We start from the raw sequence: 22,203 nt of genomic DNA, 5'->3' as shown, positions 1-22,203 counted from the left end.
TTTGGAAACTTATCCGAAAACTTCCCTTAAGTTTGTCCTCGAAAAACAAAATATAGGACATAACTCTGGCAAGTTTGAACGCAATCTAACTATTATTAACAAAGTTATTGAAGGTCAAACTATTGAATTTTACGCAAATTTATTGCATTCTAGGACGTCTATGACGCCATCATCATATAAAGTGAAAGGCGGAGACACTTTCGCTTTTCTGTTTTAAGCTGTTTTTAGTTATTTGAATATCAATATTAATTACTGGAGAGCGGCATGTGTGCGTATACGTATATGCGGGTAGTGTTCAATAAGATGGACATATAGGTATGTATTCTTTCGTGCACAAAGTAAAATGGAAATGCGTAAATACGCATTAGATAATTTTTCCGCATAATATCTATGTCTTTAATTTGTATGTATATACGTATATTTTGTTTGCCAATATATGACGGAATTTTTTCTTAGCTATGAACGAATGGAAAAACGTGCATAGAGACTTGCTCAAATGAAATGAACACAAAACCTTTTACCTGAAGCGCTGAGCTTCCGCTACTCCAACTTGTTTTTGTAATGATATTTTGCACTAAAAATAGTTTTTGGAGGAAAAAAAAGTGGGGAGAATTTTTCAGAAGGGACTTTTATTGAAAATTAGTCGACTTTACGAAAAATAGGTCAATTTGGTTTATGTTGCATATCAATCACAAAACTCGTCGCATCACAATAATTTTCTTCTGTTTACTTAATAACTAAACAATAAATCTATAAATGCTTAATTAGAATTTCGCTGCACCTCCTTTTGCTTTGATTACGCCTGTAATCCTCGCCGGCGTTGATGAAATAAAATTCTTCAGAATCTGCAAGTCAATTTCGTTATTCCAGTGCCCAATTTCCGTGGTCTTTTGCCCATAAAAAGCGTTGCTTCCGCGTTCTTCCCTTTAAAAAATGCTTTTGTTTTTTGTGGTACGTCGGACATGAAATCCGCCCTCTCTGAGCCTCCGATAAATCATTGATGCATCAATTTCTGTCCCAATGGCACCCTTGAGCTCTAATGTCCGATAAACTTTTGAACCGATCCCGTAGGCAGAAATCTCCGCATCAGTCTGCCTTAGGCTGATGTAGTCTTTCTCAGCCTTTCAGAACGCTGTTTTCTGGCAGTAGACCCATTGACCCGGAATTTTTTAAAAAAGTCAGCTAAAGAGGACTGACTAAAACCCACAACGACCGCTATTTGTCGTGTGCCACATTTTTCATTGAATAAGGCAATTATTCCTCCTTGTCGATATCACCCATTTGATGTGTTTTTGCCATTTTTTTTAATTAATGCACTTCAAAAACTTATCACTGTGAAAATCTACAATCTAACGGTGCTAATACTCTCTTCACACCTGTATTTATACAACAAAAAAACTGCTTCTCAATTCAAATTAAAATAACGAACTTACACGAGATTAAGTAGGGTACACTTAACTGACCGGATTTTTTTTTCCCAGTACTGTATAGGTAGTGCGGAAAAAAACGTACTCAAAGTTTTTAAAAAAATTTCTGTTCAAGAACGAAAATATTTTTAATCTTTATATTAAGTTATTGTATGATTTTATAGCATATTTTGCATAGAAAAAGATTTGTAATTTCAATTTTTCAAGAACGTTGTCATAAAATAACCACTTTCATTTTTGCCGCTTTCGTCAATATTTTGCGCGGAAAAAAAGATGCTCCCTCATTTAAGGGGGTCGCTACACATCGCTACACAGCAGAACGCTATAAACGGCAAAGAACATTTTAATCACTTTCGGCTCGAGCACACCTCACAAGAGCGGTAGGGAACATTTTCTTCTCTCTTTTCTCGTAATGCAATCAATATATCGGAATATTTTTAATTTAAGCCTTGCCTCAGAATTGTCTAAAGAGTATACTCAAGGGCTTTTTAAACCCGAGGCGGGTTTATAAAAAAAACGATAAAAAGTAGTTTAATTTTTGAATTTTTTTTTCAAACTTTCCCTTCATTCAACATGTTTCAATTGCTCGAGCCTTCAAGGAGAAAATTCTCCTTAAGAATGACGAGGTGTAGTGACCCCCTTAAAATGCGAATTTTTTACCAAAAGCTTTAACGAAAATGAAAAAAAATGAGGAATAATTTGTCGCATATTGTTTCGCAATAATAACTACAAGACAACGCTGAAGCATAGAATCAAAAGGCAAAAAATTCATATCCATTAGAAGTGCCGCCCACTTTTACTAGTTGGCGGTGTATAGGCCAGTTGTTTTTGCTAAATTTCTTTCCCTAATTTTTTGTCATCAATTTCTCAGAGATGTTCAATATAGGATAGATCCCAATAATAAGTTACAGTATTTGGTTGCTTTGGATGCCCGGATAGGTTAGTGGTTCGAGCGCTAGGCTGTCGTACGGAAAAACGCGGTTCATATCTCACTGTTTTGTTTTGTTTTTAACATCATTTTTATTTTTAAGAAATAGATAACAATAATATATAAATTGGAAAAATGAACAAAAAACCGAATCTTTTAAACTAACGAAAATAACTTAAATCTAGTGGCACTGTGGGCTCTCATAATTTTTTGATAACGGTTTGCAGACCGAGAAGAGAAACAGTAAAAAACGAAAATCTTATTTTAAATTAAGCTGTCGGGAAACGGTCAAAATACCCCCGGCCTTAGTGGCAAATAAAAAAATATGAAAGTGATAATAATTGTTTAATCGATTGAAAAATACTATTAACTTAAATTATTGTTCTTTTGTTGTTACTTTTCGCTTTATATATTTTTTCCTTTTTTTATAATACCGATATCCATAAGTAATAACAATTGTTAATACAAGGAGACAAAGAATAAAAACATACGTATGTATATATTGCAACCAGAGGTAAAAGAACACCGTTCAATATGTACATACTTACAATGTCCCACAAAGCCAAATGACAGAACTGAACACGGCCGCCGCTAACCGACATCCCGCAGCCACCAGTACCAGAATTTCTCCTTTTCATCCCGCTTAATACCAATTGCTCTCACTCTGGAGTGTATCCACTTGAATTTCGGATGTGGAGCATAAAAGAATCTTCGAAGAGACATGGATGCCTTATTGACTGTCTAGGAAACTAAAACAAGTCGGGAAACCGGAAGCTAGACGCTTCAGGTACGAAAGGTTTTGTGTATTTCTTAGTACGTAGCACGTAATATATCCATATATTATGTGAGAGTATCCACTTTCGGGTGATATTGACATTCATAGTCTTCAATTTTCAAAGAAGCAACAAATTTGAGGTATTATAACTTCGTTAGTAATAGTGCAATTTCCACCAAACTTGGTAAGATCATGCTCTATATTATGACCTATATCACTGCAAAATTTCATGGTACTAGGATGAACTTAAGGGGGGTTTCTAACCAATTACAAAAAATTGTAGTAATATACTATTATTAACTTTATTTAAACAGATATCGGCATGGAAGGTATTTCGCGGCCCAGGTACCATATAGTGGCAGCCTCCTAATTTTTTTCAGATTTTTTGGTTTGGTAGTTTCTGAGAATGGCCCCCTTAAAGAAGTGATCACTTTCAATCCCCCGGGCTCCCCACCCTTCCAACGAATGTCAAAACTAAGATCGGTTTTGAAAAGTACTAATCGAGACCTTTAATTTGATACCCCACATGACTATATTTGATGAAAAAAAATGTTACACCCCCCTTTTGCATGTATAGGGACTCCCCCTTAAATTCGACGTAAAAAGATGTAATTCACTGTATGCGTGAGCGTTCACAGTTCCTATCTTTGTACCAAATTTGGTGTCAATTGCTATAACCGTCTCCGAGAAAAATGCGTGTGACGGGCAGAGAGACAGACAGTAAACCGATTTTAATAAGGTTTTGTGTTTACACAAAACCTTAAAAAGGAGTACATGGTTTACTTGATGGCCGCTATAATATATGGTGTAGTGGTTTTTCTCCAGGAAATCGAACTCTGCCCAGCACATCTCTTATAACATTGTGACATCAGCCTTATATTGGGACAGCGTGTTGGCTAGCTTCTTTATTGTACAGGAAGCGCACGTTTGTCTGTTTTCGTTGTCGGGTCCGGCATTATAAAATCCGTCCAGTCCGAAACTCCTTTCGTGACTCCATAGCACATGGTTTTCTGTGTACGGTTGTCAGTCCTATCCAGCCCAAGCACCTATCATTTTGATTTTCTTAAACCACTAGCTTACCGATTTGCTTTTCAGTAACTCACAGGTCCTAAGCTTTTTCACGGTCCGATGGACGAATTGCTTAACCGTCAGCCTCTGGATCTGGTTACCCCGGGATCGAATCACGGTTCGGTAGTGATGTTTGTATTCGCCCTTTAACTGCCCCTCCGCTGTGGGCTTATCAATTGTACGGTATGGTGAAATTGAAGCACAGTGTCATTGAAAATCGTATAGAAAGAAAACTGCTCTGTACTCCAGAATTTAGACCATAGTCATCACAATGTTTTGATAATCAACCAGGATCCATGTTTCGATATAAAGACTTCTTTGTGTCGTTGGCATTGCAACAATTTTCAAAAGCGAATGTGACGGTAAAACCATTTAGATAAGGTTTTATTTGACGGAAAACCGTAAAAACTATTTTAAATCTATGCATTTCAGATTATGCTGCATTCTTTCCTCGGCAGCTGCTTTTTGCAAAAAAAAAACCTTCTCTCTCCTGTAAATGAAACTTCTGACAAAAAATGCATTACCGGAAGATTATAAAAGACCTTTCATAAGCAAAGGCGCAACAACCGGTATCCGGTATAGAATATTCACTTTCGGGTGATTTTGACACTCAGAGGGGGGGGGTTTGCAACCAATTACTAAAAATTATAGTAATATGCTTTTATTAACTTTATTTGAATAGATATCGGTATGGAGGGTATTTCGGAGCCTAGGCGTGGCATTTTCTTATAAATATATTCACAACAAAAAATCAAAAGAAATGAATTTACCCCGCACTTTGAAGTGCCAATTGCTGAACATTATCTTTTAATAATTCTCATTCTATAATAAGGTTTCCACACGATCTGAAGCGAACTAATTTTATACCGTTCTTAAGCCAGCAAAAGTCTGGAAGTGAAAAAAAGCCTTATTTTGGTAGCTTGTATGTCTATCTTAGAATGGCAAACCTACACCCAAATCTGGTTTCCTTTCAGAAAGTCCCGATTTCTGAAATGAATCTTTTTCCATCAATAGCATGTATATGTGTACCATCGTTTCAGGAAGAAGGGATTACAGAAAAGCTGTCTAACACAATTATTCAAGAGCAGACGATATAGCACATTTAATTATCTTCTAATCTACGTCCATAATATCTATTAACTTGTATTATTAGCAATGTTGATATGTCCAATGCCCAAGCTCAACAACTTCATCATGAGCTCTCTTATCTTGCTTACCTTCAATGTAACTCAAGCAAATTTAGTTAATATTGATAGATAGGTGTCAGCCACAATATAATGGATAACGAATCATTAACATAGTTCTTCGGTTATTATGTGCGAGTGAACCCTAATAACTTTAATATAAATTACACCTGCCACTAATCACTCGTATCTCTTTTATTGAGGCTATCAGCCAAACAAAAGAAATAGGTATGAGAATGGGAATGAGACCTTAAGAATGAATAGTAACAATCAAAAATCATCCATTCTATTTTTCTTCAGTTTCTGACTTAGCGATGCGGTTAGACAATCTGTAATTTCGTCTTTTACTTTTTACGGGATGTGGGCATGTGATCTAACTTTCAAAATCCTGCTTCAATAATATGAAATCAACTAGTACCATTAGCATCGCATCTTCCACTAGCCTATTCAACAATTGGAGTGGTCACTTGTACTAATTTGAATCTATTTCTCTCTCAGGGATGATTCGAATTCTCAACCCTCGAATACTACGAGCGAATTTTAAATACGTTCGTAATATACACCACGATACGATCATGAGAAACGATAACATCGAGGTAAAGAAAATTTAGTTAAATTATCTAAATGAAGCTCCTAAAGCAAATCTCTTTTTCAGTGTGCTGAAGAAGTTCAAATCCCTGTGCCTTGGGGCCATGTATCAGGCAAGTGGTGGGGCCCAAAAGATGTTCGACCAATATTGGGATTGCATGGTTGGCAAGACAATGCCGGAACATTTGACACTCTTGCACCGTTACTGCCAAAACATGTTGGTTTGTTATCAATTGATTTGCCTGGACACGGGTTTTCATCCCGACTCCCAGACGGAATGTTCTATAGTGCAATAGACAATATTCATGTAATCCGAACTATAATGAAGGAATATAATTGGGAAAAGGTGTCAATTATGGCGCATTCAATGAGTTCTATTATTGGATTCATTTTCGCAGGCCTGTTCCCTGATAAAATTGACATGCTAATCGGATTAGATGCACTAAAGCCACATATTCGACCAGTTTCTTCTATACCCAAGACACTTGCAAAACGATTTGAAAATTTCCTTATAGCCGATGAACGGAATCGATCTAAAGAAGAACCGCCGAGCTACCTTTATGAAGAATGCATCGAGAAACTTCATATCGGAACATTTAAATCGGTGGACCGTGACAAGTGTCTACATTTACTGGACAGAAATATTCAAAAATCGTCCAAATATCCAGACAAATATTTTTTCACCCGCGACAGCCGAATGAAATGTTACAACTATGGCACTTTTTTCCAAGATCTTTGTTTGGATGTTGCAAAACGTATTACGACTCCATATTGCTTTATAAAAGCCAATAGTTCATCGTATTACGAGGACGAGAAGTATTTTCATGAAACAGTTGAAGTTCTCAAACAAAATCCTCATTTTTATTTACATCGAGTAGACGGTACTCATCATGTACATTTGAACGAACCGGAGAAAGTTAGCGGAATTATAAATGATTTTATTAATAAGTATCGAAAGCCTGAAGGTTTACATCAGGCTAAGTTATAACTCAAAGTATTCGATTTTACTTTCACTGCCTGGTAGATTCCTGGCATTGGTATTTTTCGATAACACTCTTAAGGAATGTTTTTTTTTTTTTTGAGATTTTTGTATTTATACACAAATAAAGTTCATATTGCGATACGAGTTGAAAATGCCTTCATCTTTATTTTTGACATATATAGATATATTAAAACTTAGCTAAGTATTTTCGTTCCAATATTATGTTGTGATTTACCAAAGACACAGGAAAAGCGAATGCCGCAGTAATTGAGCAAGTCAAAAGTGTCGCGATCTTTGTCCTATGAGGGAACAATGTTTAGGGCAGACAACACACAACTACGGTATCAGACACACTGCATAGTGGTTAATTTAACGCTTTCTAAGAGGTTAGATATTGTCTTCTATTTGTAGCCTAACCTAAAATTGATAGACCAGTAACTTACTGCAAACTACAATTTTATTTTTCACTGTAGATATATATATTTCGGGAGCAACTTACCCCCTTCATCAGTATAGTAGTATAGTAGCTTACTAAAAACAATTACGATTATACCGTTTTTAAGGTTTTGTTTACAAAACAAAATCTTATCAAAATCGGTTCAATGTCTGTCTGTCTGTCACACGCACTTATCTCAGAAATGGCTATACCGATTGACACGAAATTTAGTGGGAAGGTGGGAGCTGGGAACGCCCAGACATGCAGTGAGTGATATCCTTCTACGTTGAGATTTAGGGAGGATCCCAAACAAAAGGGGGGGTTAAAATTTTTTTTCATCGAATATAGTCATGTGGGGTATCAAATGAAAGGTCTCGATTAGTACTTTTCGAAGCCGGTCTTAGTTTTGAGATTTGTTAAAAAGGTGGGGAGTGAGAGGGGTGGAAAGTGATGATTTCTTTAACGGACCCATTCTCAGAAACTACTCAACCGAAAAATCTAAAACAAATTCATGAAGCTGCCTCTATATGGTGCCCAGGCCTCGAAATACTCTCCATATCGATATCGGTTCAAATTAAGTTAATAATAATACATTACCATATTTTTGGGGATATTGAGTAAAACCCCCCTTAAGTTTACCCAAGAGTGATATCTAGCAATGAGGTATTTGTGAATCATTAAAACACTCAGTTTAGAAGTTCACAACTTAAAAATAATGTCATATATGTGTAAACTATCACGTTCACGACAGTCATCTAAACAGATTGCAAACATTTCCCCTAGTGTCTCAGGGTTTAGACTCAGTGATGGCTACCAATTCATAACGACTAGAGAACTATACATGGAGAGGTAGAATTGCCAAGGCACGCCTTGCATTTTACGGGGATTAGGTCGGGTGGGCGGGGCTTTTCAACCAAAGCAGAAGAGGCGGTCTGCATATTTACTCGTAGAAGTATAGGTTTCCATTCGTGAGATGATCTGGTGGTACCAGTGCACGTGGATCCATCTGAAATAACCTCTTTTCAACAGGGTTGGTTATCAAACGCATCGTTGTGAAAAAATAGTTATTGTTGTATGAATAATTGTTCCTGCAAATGGAAAACACGGATTAAATTATAACGTCCTACTGTGGTTTCCATTCAGCTGTCTGTTGTATGGTTACATGGACACGCACCTTCAGTGAGACTGTCCGTTGAAATAGAAACACGACACAGTATGAACAAGGGATGCGCAGAACATACTGCGACCTATTTGAAATCACATCTGCATGGAGCCTGTTCATATCAACTCTCCTCAAGATTAATTTGCTTGGTTTGCCTTAAAAAAGTACGGGTTACTTACTCTTCGCGTCGGCATAACAGCCGAAACAACATTTCAGATTTGCTGCACTCCAGCAATGACTCTCCATACTCTTTAAATAAGAACGATAGGATTTAACATTCAAATAGTTTTCGCTAAATTCACACGGATTCCTGTTACGTACTAGTATAGTCTATGGTCTTTAGGATTTGGATAATATATCGCCGTCACTAAGCGTAACGCACCATTTTAGATGATGTAGTGCTCTAGAGCAAGACGAACTGCGCAGCGCTGATGAGAATGAATCTCTTGCTGAAGGTAGAACCCCCACACTTGCCATTGACTACAACCTTACTTGCGAATGTTTTAATTTCCTCGAAAGAGTAATCAAGACGATTACTTCAATTTTTTCCAACGCAAACCTGCAACCGTTGGCAAATATCCATCTGCCTACCCCTCGCAACAATAAGTCATATTGTCTATTTTGCACCTGTTCAACAGTGCGACCGATAACAACCGCCGCAGCATCTGCATATCCAACTAGACGTGACACTTTTCGCATTTGCTACCCCAACGTGATTTTCATCCTCTGCGGACTCTCCAGCATCTCCAGAGCAGAGAACGGTACCTCACATAGCGTCTCAATATTCACCAAAGATAGCCTGTAACATGGAAAGAATTTTCTAACGTAATATACTCCTTTAGGCAAACAAGGAATGCACCTGTAGATCCAGCCGACGGTCGAACAATAGTTTATGTAGCTTTGCTAGTATGATGTCGCGCCCTAGCGCCTTGTTATTTTTCATTTTTTCTGTGAACGACGAGTCTCCCTTTAACTGTGTCACATGGAAATTCGCCGATTGTCGCTACCAGGTTCATAACCGAATTGCTGATAGTGTCAGCTGGAGCACCATCAACTCTCTTTATTATTCTCCAGTGCGGCTCTGCCGGTCTCCAGAGCTTAAATACCCAATACTCAACCTTTCACGTGCAGGAAGTTGATCGGACTTATCCACCATCTTTGCGCTTGCAGTTCTGACGACCGGACGCCACCCACAATCTGAAATGTATCATATAATGCTCTCACCAGGCGTGCCACGATTCCTGCAATGAATGTAATTCTTCGTTCCAGGTTTCCGCTTCGTGATCTACCCATATACATCTGCGGCAAGCTTTGTCCCTGCCAGACGCACAACAGGTAATAAATTTGTGCCACTAGTTCAGACACTGATACTGCCCCTTGTATCATGCTTATTATCTAATCAATTTTGATTTTTACACTGTTCGGAAGTTTCCTGCGTATTCTTTGGGAATTTCCGCTACAGCGAGATTTTGGCTTCAAGAACTCCAAAGAAGTGATGCCAATCCAACTATATTTCTGCAGAGCCAAGCTCTCGAATTTCCAAAGAGGACTCAGGGTTAGGCACATATCTTTGTCGGTTGTTTTCGAATCGGATTCAACGAGGAAGACACTTCTGCTTCACTGCATTCGGGATTGATCTTATTGCAGATCTCATTCACTCCGTCTGCAAAGTCCTCCGCCGGTTTAATGAGCGGAGCTCGTATTCGTATCCGATCGATGACTTTCTATGGGCGCGGCAGACTGTTTCTTTTTATCCTTCTCCCCTTGTTTTTTTTGCTTTTTGCTTTTGCGCTTGCTCTTTGCGCTTCTTCTGTTCCTCTCCGTACCCGCCTATAGAAAATTCGGTTCAGTAGCTCTTCCAGTTTTACAAGCCGATTTTCTTGAAGGAAGTCTGCAGACTGTATGCGCATTTCTGAATAAGTCTCTTCTCTTCAACTCGGGTTCTGGACTTCTACTCGGCCTAACTATTATATTTCGTTCCAGCGATGTCCTCTGGGCTACATTCCGGAGCAGGAGCACTGCAGAGTCTTGGAGTTGCCTTCTTCACACTAGCAGTCGCATCAGTTTGCAAAACTTTCTTTGTATTTCAAGATCACCCAACTACTGGTCTATGTTGACGATATCAACATTATGGGAAGAACAACCCGAGATATGCAATCTGCTTTCTTCCAATCGAGCAGGCAGTGCGAAATCTTGGGCTGTACATTAATGGATACAAGAGAAAATACATGCTGGCAGTTGAACAAAACCTTAAAAACATGTTTGTTCAATCACAACGCAATGAACGAATAATGCACCATTATAGGGGGCTTCAAATCGCTCCGAAATTTTACTTTAATATGTTAGATTTATTTCAGTATAGCACGCGACATTTTGCTTACATATATATACATATATCGCCTTGATAACTAGTAATTTCACTAAAACGCCCTTCTGAGGAGAGCACTCTACATACACTTCCTATTGACACTGTCGAATAGCTTTTCGAAATCCACAATAGTCGGGTCAGGTAGATCCAGGGCGCAACCAGCATGCTCTCTATCGATCAGGCGTCCGAGGGGTGTTTTGATGCGTTCCAAGCTTATTTTAAATATTTCCTTTGTAACGGCAGGCAACGCGCAAATATCTTACCAATTGCCACATTCACTGCACAGTTATGATCTCAGATTTCCAGGATTCCCAAATAGGGCTGTAAGGAACAATTCCCCAAAAAGATGGCGTTGATGGCAGAGATGATTTTACGGTGGTTTACTATATCATCCACGAAGATTGAATTGAACAACCGGATGATGTGTAATTAGGAATCGTGGCGAAGTGCTCCTTCCACTTCTTAAACTGCTCATCATTGTGGATGTGAAACCTACCGTAAATGTTTTTCGTACGACTATGGAAAGTCTTAGGACCACTTGCAACTTGTTTCATGGTGCAATATATGGTGGCACTCCATGAATTCTTGAATCTCATCTCAAAGAGCAAATATTAGTCTACACATATTCCAAAAACTCAAATCATCTTTATTCGAAATAGAAACTCCCTAACATTAAAGCTCGTTGTAATTCAAGGTGTTATTTCTAAAATATTTATTAAAGTTAGCCTAACTGGGAAAGCTACATTTGTTTTTTAACTAAGACGTTATGACCCAAATTTAATAGAAAAAATGCATTAGCATATATGTTAACACTTACTGCACGTACATTTTCGCCTCAATAACCAAAGCTTTTAGGCCGAAATAGTTTCCCATCTTCTTTTTGAAACGATAGTGCAACAAACAACCTATGCTTGACATTAATTTTCAAAAATAGCATTCCAAAATACATCTAAAATGACACTGTATGCCCAACCTTATTGCAAGACGTCTAAGCAGTCTAAACTGATGCTTTTGATAACAATACAAACATATTAAGCGACAGACACATTTCGTAACTCAATAAGTACCTCTCCTGAATTGAAGAATCTAACCCAATTCAAGCAAGGGCAAATTTTGCTCCAATAAGATAAAGTTCACATTATTAGCTGCCATTTTCCTGATCTCTCCTTACCTTCCGTTTCTTTCAAAATAGATAGATGGGAGGAACGCTACTACAAAAGTGTCTAAGAGCACATACTTCAATAAAATCACCTTTTCACCGCGCTTACTGCAAAACAGCAAGTAGAATGGAGCCAAGCACCTTAAGTCGGCAGGTAGGTTGCAGCGAATCCGTTACGAAACTTATGATCTATGGCACATCTCATTTTTTTAGTGTGAGGAGATCAAAATAAAGGTTCCTTGGGGCCACATAGCTGGTAAGTGGTGGGGTACAAAATCCGTTCGACCCATTGTTGGATTACATGGCTGGCAAGACAACGCAGGAACATTTGATACTTTAGCACCATTGCTACCAGATCATGTGGGATTTTTAGCTATAGACTATCCCGGTCATGGACTCTCATCTCGATATCCTGATGGATCAGATTACACGCATATGAAATATCTATATGTATTGCGGTTGATAATGAAAGATCAAAATTGGGACAAAATATCAATTATAGGACATTCATTAAGTTCATCGCTTGGCTTTATGTTTTCAGCTTTATTTCCGGACAAGATTGATATGCTGGTGGGATTTGATATGCTTAAGCCGCTAGTGCGACCAGCGGATTCTCTCGCAGATTTATTATCGAGAAATATGGAAGGTTTCATAATAGCGAACGAGAGGAATATAGAGAATTCGGAACCTCCCAGTTATACTTACGAAGAGTGTTTAGAACGATTCTACAAGGGCTTAGGAGAATCAGTAGATAAAGATAAATGCTTCCATATTATGGACAGAAATATTAAACCATCTCGAAAAAACCCTAACCAATATTATTTTAATCGGGATAACCGGTTGAGGTATGGTTTTGGGACTGTTGGACAGGATCTATGCGTAGCCCTAGCACATCGAATCAAGACAACGCCACATCTTTTCTTTAAAGCAAAAGGATCACCGTACTATGAAGATGAAAAGAACTATTTTGAAATTCTTGATATTTTGAAAAAGACAAATCCAAATTTTGAGTATTATAACATCGAAGGTAAGCACCATTTACACTTAAATGAGCCTGAGAAGGTTATTGGCATCGTGAATGAGTTTATAAATCGACATCGTCCACCAAGCACGTGTTCATAGAAATAATATCAAAAATGCTAGTTACTAGGAGAAGCCTATAAGATGGCAAATCAATCTAAGTGGAGAGAAAAGTAGTCTTGTTTCTTCCCAATTCAATTGTGAAGCAGATTTGTAAGATTTTCCTGTATACTATCATAGTATGCATTTATGAATGAATAGATATATACAAATGAAAAAATGTTAACTTATTCGCAAAAATCAAATGTAATTGTGCCGTTTAAAATCTATAGATTGCAGAAATAAAACAAAATAGCGAAGAATATTCCTATAATGTTCGTATCAATTCGGAAGCAGGTGTATGAAACGGTCCTTGAAGAGATTCTAACTTCCACACCGAATAACAGCACAAATTAATAAATGACAAAAGAAGAGGAGATAACTTAAGCAAGTAATTTAAATTCAAACCAACCAACGATTCCCTTTGATAAGGACAATATCCAGTCACAATCTTTTCTAATACGAGCTAATTTTAAGGAATGCGTACTACTTTTCCAGCGAGGCTGCTGAGTAGTAGGTTCTTCGAGTTTAAAAATGTTGACAATTCAGCTACCCAGGGTTCATCCTTGATAGATTATTTAAAACTGTATGTACCTTAATTCAATACCATAGCGCCCATTATTATTCTTTCTCGGCAAACATGCTCTAAAATGATTCACAGGCTTTCAAGAGATTTGTCTTTGGCAGCAGTTGAAAAATAAGCTGGGACTGTGAAGAATTTATTTGATGAAGGTATTTTGCGGGAACAATCCAAATGAAGTTAGCAGAAGCAATTCAACTATGATCTCTCAGACTATATCTTCCTCATGGACCGCAACTCTTCATAATTAACATATAGTAAAGAATCTGCCAGTCACTTTCCAAAGTTTGGGTTTAAGTGAAATAAAATACATCCTTTTTGGCTAAAAATTCCGCTAACGATTCGATGCGAATTGGGTTTTATTAGTCACCAGTGCAAAACTATATTTCGCATGAGAATCAGTCGCGAAAAGGTGCTAATTAATACGACGAAAGGGGGTCGAAAATGACAACTGATCACGAGGATCCGAGCTACTCCTAAATCAAGACTGCGGGGCTAATACAAGCAAAGGATCCGCGTTTTATAGTACTGTCCCTTGATATAAAGTACTTCAAAGTAAAATGGGATCAGCCCTAAAACTAATAGTTATCCTTGACGAAATCCAAAGAACCACAATTTCTTCAAGCTGATAATTCTTCGATCAGTTGATTAGAAGTTTCTCCAATTCGTCGTGGCCATTTGAAAGGAACGGCCGACCAATTGTCTAGGGGATTCGGATCCATTTCTTTACAAGAAATCTCAGTAATACATGGAATAGATCAGAACGAAACAATAATGATAATTATTAATAAAATCAATCTTTGATACTCCTAAAATATTGAGCTAGTAGATTTCGATTAAATAACCTGATTGTATCAAATTTCGAGCATAAACTGTGAACCAGAGATGGGTCAGCGAGCAGCCTGTTTGCATACTTTTTTTTGTAGTAGGGTAGGTGAATGCATTTACGCACACAGTGTTGGACTCCCGATTCGGAACGTCGTCGGACTACCAACTAGACACGACCCCATCGTCAGAGAGCTAGCTTGGAACCGTTTATCACATTACTTCGGGCTAGTCCCCGAACTCTCCCGCCTTGCGGAGCCTTCAAATCAGGGAATTCCTTTCACCAACGGGAGGGGAGAGGAGGAAGGGAACTGTCAGTTCAAGGAACCCCCTGCCATCCGCCTCCTCCACCGATCGAGTTCTGTCTTCTTAGCAGGAGAGAGATCCCCTGTGTTTAAATAGAGGTGCTGACGAACCCCATCCCACCTTCCACAAGAAAAAAAAGTGTGGTGGACGTCGTCCACAACTCCATTGCAAAACACACAATCCGGAGAACGCGCCTTTCCAATCTTGTGCAGGTAAGACTGAAAACTTCCATGCCCACTTAAAAATGGGGTAAGGAAATAGTCAGTCTCACCATGCTTCCGATTCAGCCACGCAGCTAAGTTGCCGATGAGCCGCGCAGATGGCTCTAGTTTCATTTTGCCACGAGAGCTGCCACTCGTCTAGAATGCGTTGCCGTTCTTCGCGAGCAACCACCTCCCTTGCGCTTGTATATGGCCTGACGCTCCTTAGCACTCCCGCGATCACCATCACGGCCGGTTCAGAGACAGTGCGGTACGCAGACGCCACCCACAAAGCTCCCCGTCTCTGTACTTGCGCGAGGCTTTTACGATATACCTCCTTGTTAAGAGCGCCAGCCCATACCTCTGCGCCGTAGAGCAAGACAGACTGCGTTGAACTCATCAGGAGACGTCGCCTGCTAGACGTAGGACCCCCAATGTTTGCCATTAGCCTACTTAACGCCGAAACTCCAGCTGCAGCCTTGTTCACCGCTGCTTTGATTTGCTCAGAAGAGCTCATCTTTGAGTCAAGAGTCAATCCGAGGTACTTTACCGCTGATTTTGACTCGATTATCGACTCGCCGAACGATATGGGACGCAGGGTCAGGATGACTACTTCGGTTTTTTCCAGTGCAAGGTTGAAATCATGAGTAGTCATCCATCCGCTTACCCGTCGCATCAATATGTCGAGTCTGCTTTGCGCCTGTTCGACAGTGCGTCCAGCAACAAGCGCTGCGACATCATCTGCATAGCCGACCAGGCGCGAATCCTCTGGCATGTCCAGTTTAAGTAGACTGTCATAGGTAGCGTTCCAGACGTCCGGCCCTAGGATGGATCCCTATGCTACCCCCGACGTGACCTCCATCCACCTTTGACCCTCTAGTGTTTCATAGAGCAGGGAGCGGTTCCTCAGATAGTCCCTCAATATCCATAAGAGATAGTTCGGTACGTTGGAAGTATTGTCTAGTGTGCCTAGAATGTCTTTCCATCTTACGGAATTAAAGGCGTTTCTGACGTCAAGTGTTACGAACAGCACCACCCGTCGAGTTCGGCGGCTATGTGCCTCTGCTCGTCGAACGGCGTCCACGACTTGCATGACAGCATCAATTGTCGATCTCGCTGCTCTAAAACCAAACTGCCGGGGAGATAAATCTCCGGCAGCGCGTATCGCTTCAGCGAGTCTACTTCTGATGAACTTTTTGAGCACCTTCCCAGCAGTGTCAAGCATACATAATGGGCGGTATGAAGGCGGCAATTCGGGGTCGCCTTTCCCTTTATGGATCAGCGCAAGCCTCGCAACCTTCCAACAAGCAGGGAAAATGCCCTCTTTCAGGCAGCGTTGAATCCGCCGACCAGTAGGTCTGGCCGGTGTTGGAATACCAATTTGTATACCTCTGCCGGAATACCATCGGGTCCTGGCGCCTTCTTGTTTTTAATAGAGAGGACTGCCTGTTCCAACTCTTTTATAGAGAAAAGTGGACAGTCCTATGCGCTCTTCGCGATGACATCACCATCCCATACGGGGTGGACAGGGAAGAGTGCCCCCACAATGCAGTCCATCTGCTCGGCCTTAAGTGAACCAGGTTTCCGCAGAGCCCCGATTTTTCGGGTCACCAGTTTGTAACCGAGTCCCCACGGATCCCCATTCACCTCGTCGACCAGATCTTGCCAGTAACGAGCTTTGCTCTTGTTTATTGCGCTGCGGAATCTCCTTTTGGCTGATTTGTACTCCATCATTATGGTACATGCCTCCTCTCGGTCGCCTAGACGTTGTGTTAAGCGGCGGAGCCTGTGACACTCCTTCCGGAGCTCTGTGATTTCCACTGTCCACCAATACATGGAAGGTTTGCCGCGCCTCGATGTCTTCCTGGGCATAGAGGCTCCACAGACCGTCGTTACCAGATTCATAACTAAATTTACGACAGTGCCAGCTGCGGTGCCACCGCCCCCAAGAGTACCCTCCAGCGTGGCCGCACCTATTCCCAGAGTTTCGACAAACTTCCCGGTGTTCACTTTCGCGACGTTCCATGCACAGAAAGATCGCCGGGGTGGCGCACACCGAGAGTTTGTGTCCACCACTTCGAAAGCAATGTATTGGTGGTCACTTGCCGAGAAGTCTTCCAGAACTCGCCACCCGTTCACAAACGACACCAGTGATTCCGACGCGAACGTTACGTCTGGAATGCTTCCCTCGGATGGGATGGATCCGGTGTTTAGAACTACCAATCCTGTTCTCGCCGCCATTTCCAGAATTTGTTTCCCTCTGGAATCTGTGTGAGGCATGCCCCATTCAAGTGCCCTAGCATTGAAGTCACCCCCGACCAGAATGCGCCCATCCGTGCCTAAGATAGCATCCTCCAAAGCATCAAGCCTCCGACGAAAGTCCGGCATCGTCCCATTCGACGTAAGATCATCATCATCATCATCAACGGTGCAACAACCGGTATCCGATCTAGGTCTGCCTTAATAAGAAACTCCAGACATCCCACCACCAATTCGATATCCCTAAAAGCTGTCTGGCGTAAGATAGACACTAAACAAGTCGGGAAACCGGAAGCTGGACGCTTCAGGTACGAAAGGTTTTGTGTCTTTCTTAGTACGTAGCACGTAATATATCCATATATTATGTGAGAGTATCCACTTTCGGGTGATATTGACATTCATAGTCTTCAATTTTCAAAGAAGCAACAAATTTGAGGTATGATAACTTTGTTAGTAATGGTGCAACTTCCACCAAACTTGATAAGATCATGCTCTATATTATAGCCTATATCACTGCAAAATTTCATGGTACTGGGATGCACTTAAGGGGGGTTTCTAACCAATTACAAAAAATTGTAGTAATATACTATTATTAACTTTATTTAAACAGATATCGGCATGGAAGGTATTTTGGAGCCAAGGCACCATATAGTGGCAGCCTCCTGATTTTTTTCAAATTTTTCGGTTTGGTAGTTTCTAAGAATGGCCCCCTTAAAGAAGTGATCACTTTCAACCCCCCGCGCTTCCCATCCTTCCAACGAATGTCAAAACTAAGATCGGCTTTGGAAAGTATTATACTAATCGAGACCTTTAATTTGATATCCCACATGACTATATTTGATGAAAAAAAATTTTACACCCCCTTTTTGCATGTATGGGGACCCCCCCCCCCCTTAATTTCAACGTAAAAGGATGTAATTCACTGTATGCGTGAGCGTTCACAGTTCCCACCTTTCTACCAAATTTGGTGTCAATCGCTATAACCGTCTCCAAAAAAATGCGTGTGACGGACAGACAGACAGACAGTAAACCGATTTTAATAAGGTTTTGTGTTTACACAAAACCTTAAAAAGGTTTTGTGTTTACACAAAACCTTAAAAAGGTTATTCCTGAATACCGAATCCAGAAAAAGCCGTCCCCTCGGCCTTGGGCAAGAACCCTAAGGAGGGTGCCGTCCCGAACCCACATGGCAGCAATACCTGATATGTCAGGGTGCCATGAAACTGGGCCCTTGTTATGGTACTGCTCACTGATGAGTACTAAATCAACTTTGATCTAGCAACTCGTGAGCGGTTGCACTCCGGTGCATACTAAGACTAAGCCGCGATCGATACTGTCGTACGCATGTTTGAAGCCAATGATATTTTGATGGATATCAAACTTATATTCCCAGCAATTCTACACTGAGAATTAGATATTCTCTCTGGTATTCGGTAGCAATATTTTTGAAAAAGGTTCCAGCCTTCTTTGATTTATTTTTGAAATTACAACAACATCCTTCTATTGTTTACGTACAGAGTTTGTACCTTTTTTTTCCTCATCATCATCGTCAACGGCGCAACAACCGGTATCCGGTCTAGGACTGCCTTAATAAGGAACTCCAGACATCCCGGTTTTGCACCGAGGACCACCAATTCGGCATCCCTAAAAGCTGTCTGGCGTCCTGACCTACGCCCATGTTCCATCTCTGGCAGGGTCTGCCTCGTCTTTTTTTTCTACCATAGATATTGCCCTTATAAATTTTCTGGGCTGGATCATCCTCATCCATACGGATTAAGTGACCCGCCCACCATAACCTATTCAGCCGGATTTTATCCACAACCGGACGGTCATGGTATCGCTCATAGATTTCGTCGTTATGTAGGCTTGGGAATCATCCATCCTCATGTAGGAGGCCAAAAATTCTTCGGAGGATTCTTCTCTCAAACGCGACCAAGAGTGTGCGGATTTCATCGTCGTAGCTGTTATCGGTTGTGATTTTCGACCCATGATGTTTTAAAATGTTAAGCCCACCATGAAGCACTATAGGGCACCTGCAGAAAGACTTTCTTGGGACCGTTACCAGTATCATTCCAGAACTTCCTTTCCTACAAATTGGTGTCAGAACAGCAATAGATTAGTTGACCCATTGCCACTTGGGATCTCGTGATTACATTTAGGGTATGAATCTACTATTATTTTCCGAGTTATCACAATCTCGGCAGATGCCGGATTTTACCTAATACTAGCACTAAGTGCCAAGCATTTAGGCTCGGACGATCCTACCTACTTAAAAACTAAAGGGGCACTGGTGGTGGTGGCCGGTGGTAGGTCAGTGGGAGTCCGTCGAGTACTCCCCGCAACATCGAGCACGTTTGCAGAATGGTGTACTTCTGCATGGTTTGAACCAGACTGTGCGAAAGTCCCAGGACATCAAGGGAAGCCGTCAGGGATTTAGGTACAATACCTGTAGCTGACAATATTATGGGAACTACAACCACCCGCTCGAGACGCCAAATTTCTTTGATTTCCCGAGCCAATGGCTCATAGTTCACCTTCTTCTCCACGTATTTCCGTTCAATGTTGCTATTATGGGGGATAGCAACATCAATGATATACGCGGAGCGACCCGTCTTGTCAACTAGCAGTACGTCAGGCTTGTTGTGTGCGGTATGGCGATCAGTCAGAACTTGCCGGTCCCAATACATGCTGTAAGCAGAACTATCAAGTACTGCTTGCGGCTCATATCGGTAAACCGGACATGTTCCCGTGATCAGCCCATGCTTATATGCAAGGTTTTGATGGATAACCTTACATACAGCATTATGCCTGGTGATGTATTGCACCGGTGCCATAACAGTACAGCCAGAAATGAGATGGTCCAACGTCTCTAACGCCGAACCACACATTCTGCACTGGTCGTTCTCCACCCGTTCTTTCATGATGAGCTTTTTATAAGCTCGGGTGGCGACCACGCCATCCTGAATGGCACACATGAACCCCTCCGTCTCAGCAAAGAGCTTTAAGTAATCCAATTAAGTAATTATGATTACTTATTATTTTTATTGAAATATTTAAGCGAACTCAATGCGAATTTTATACAGCAAACTCAACGCGAATTCTATACAGTAAACTCAACTCAAATTCTATTTTCAAAAAGGACTTCCATATTCTTTAGCAATTTTCAACTTAATCATTAAATTCAGTGACAGGTCTGAAAAACATAATTACTGCGATCTTCCACTCCCTTGGTGTGCCACGCAAAGTGGATAGATCCGCGCCATCTATTCGCTCGCAACATTCGAAATAAATTTCGAATGCTGCGAATCCTGCCGCGCCACATCACTCCGCCCCCAGATGAAACCTAGGGGATTTCAGCGACTGATCCCCGAACTTCGTTCGCCGTTAATCCACAAAGCGGACACGACGTTGCTTCGGGGCGCACGCGGGTTTCAGCCTGGACAAAGAGACCGCCTTTTTGTGACCACCGATCTCGAGCTGGAAGAAATGTTCTCCCCGCTCGAGAACGCGGTACGGGCCCTCATATGGAGGCTGCAGCGGCTTCCGGACGGCATCCGTTCTGATCAGCACATGCGTGCATGTGTCCAGTTCCTTGGGCGAACAAGCAGGTATGGACGAGTGTCGAGTGGGTGGTGTCGCCTTGATGCGCCGGAGATTGTCCCTCAGCAGACGCACCAACCCCGACTCCGTGAGACCCGATCTCTTGTCGAAGACCGGATCGCTTGGGAGTCTTGGGTTCTCCCCGTAAACCAGCTCCGCGGGGCTGGCAGCAAATTCCTGTCGGCGGGTTGTACGAAGGCCGAGTAGGACGAGAGGCAAGACTTGCGTCCAGGACGGGTCGTCGCGTGCCATAATGGCGGCTTTCAGCGTCCGGTGCCAACGTTCCAACATCCCATTGGATTGTGGGTGGTATGCCGTAGTCCGCTGGCGTTTAAAACCAAGGAGTTTGCCTAACTCGGAGAAAAGGGTGGACTCAAATTGCATTCCCTGGTCAGTGATGACCACTGCAGGGACGCCAAAGCGAGGTATCCACTCTCGACAGAGGGCTTCAGCACATGATTGCGCCGTGATGTCTTTCAGAGGTATTGCCTCAGGCCACCGCGTGAACCTGTCGATGATTGTGAGGCAATACTTATAACCATGCGAGTCTCGCAAAGGCCCTATAATGTCGAGGTGTATGGTGTGGAAACCCTTGGTAGTGCGGGGGAATGAGCCCACTTCTTTCCTAACATGCCTGGAGACCTTACATTTTTGGCATGCGATGCACTCTCTGGCCCAGGAATTAATATCCTTGTTCATGGAGGGCCAGAAGTATTTTCCGGTGACTAACCGGTTTGTTGTCCTGATGCCGCATGTTCATATCACGTCGGGGTCACCAATTAAGTAATCCAATTAAGTAATTATGATTACTTATTATTTTTATTGAAATATTTAAGCGAACTCAATGCGAATTTTATACAGCAAACTCAACGCGAATTCTATACAGTAAACTCAACTCAAATTCTATTTTCAAAAAGGACTTCCATATTCTTTAGCAATTTTCAACTTAATCATTAAATTCAGTGACAGGTCTGAAAAACATAATTACTGCGATCTTCCACTCCCTTGGTGTGCCACGCAAAGTGGATAGATCCGCGCCATCTATTCGCTCGCAACATTCGAAATAAATTTCGAATGCTGCGAATCCTGCCGCGCCACAAGCTCCCCAGCACACAGCCATCTGTTCGACAGATGCAAATCGACAAATGGCTGCCAAAGACAATTCACGTGTTTACCGTGCATTGCCTTCGACTTCCATTCCTCGATCCGCTCCTGGTCCGACTTCACCCCACTCAGA

At 41.3% G+C, this 22,203-nt stretch overlaps 1 protein-coding gene across 21 annotated transcripts in view; it reads left to right on the top strand.

Annotated features, from left to right (window-relative positions):
* LOC119647948 (probable serine hydrolase) overlaps positions 1–22,203 on the top strand; it is a 94,470-nt gene that overhangs the window by 5,213 nt on the left and 67,054 nt on the right. For 3 of the 21 annotated variants that reach the window (XM_038049315.1, XM_038049314.1, XM_038049312.1), the window contains 2 exons: positions 12,111–12,231; positions 12,291–13,467. The exons of 13 other annotated variants lie outside the window; for them this stretch is intronic. In XM_038049315.1, coding sequence (XP_037905243.1) covers positions 12,115–12,231; positions 12,291–13,199 — 1,026 coding nt within the window. In that variant the 5' untranslated portion in view covers positions 12,111–12,114 and the 3' untranslated portion in view covers positions 13,200–13,467. Of the gene's footprint in view, positions 1–5,880; positions 5,979–6,037; positions 7,097–12,110; positions 12,232–12,290; positions 13,468–22,203 lie in introns of those variants that run through there. 5 more of the 21 variants (XM_038049318.1, XM_038049335.1, XM_038049317.1 and 2 more) reach the window with 2 other exon arrangements.

Source organism: Hermetia illucens, chromosome 2, assembly GCF_905115235.1.
Source record: "Hermetia illucens chromosome 2, iHerIll2.2.curated.20191125, whole genome shotgun sequence".
Lineage (NCBI taxonomy): Eukaryota > Metazoa > Arthropoda > Insecta > Diptera > Stratiomyidae > Hermetia > Hermetia illucens.
The sequence above is the reverse complement of the archived record's forward strand: the minus strand, read 5'-3'. Positions and strand labels throughout refer to the sequence as shown.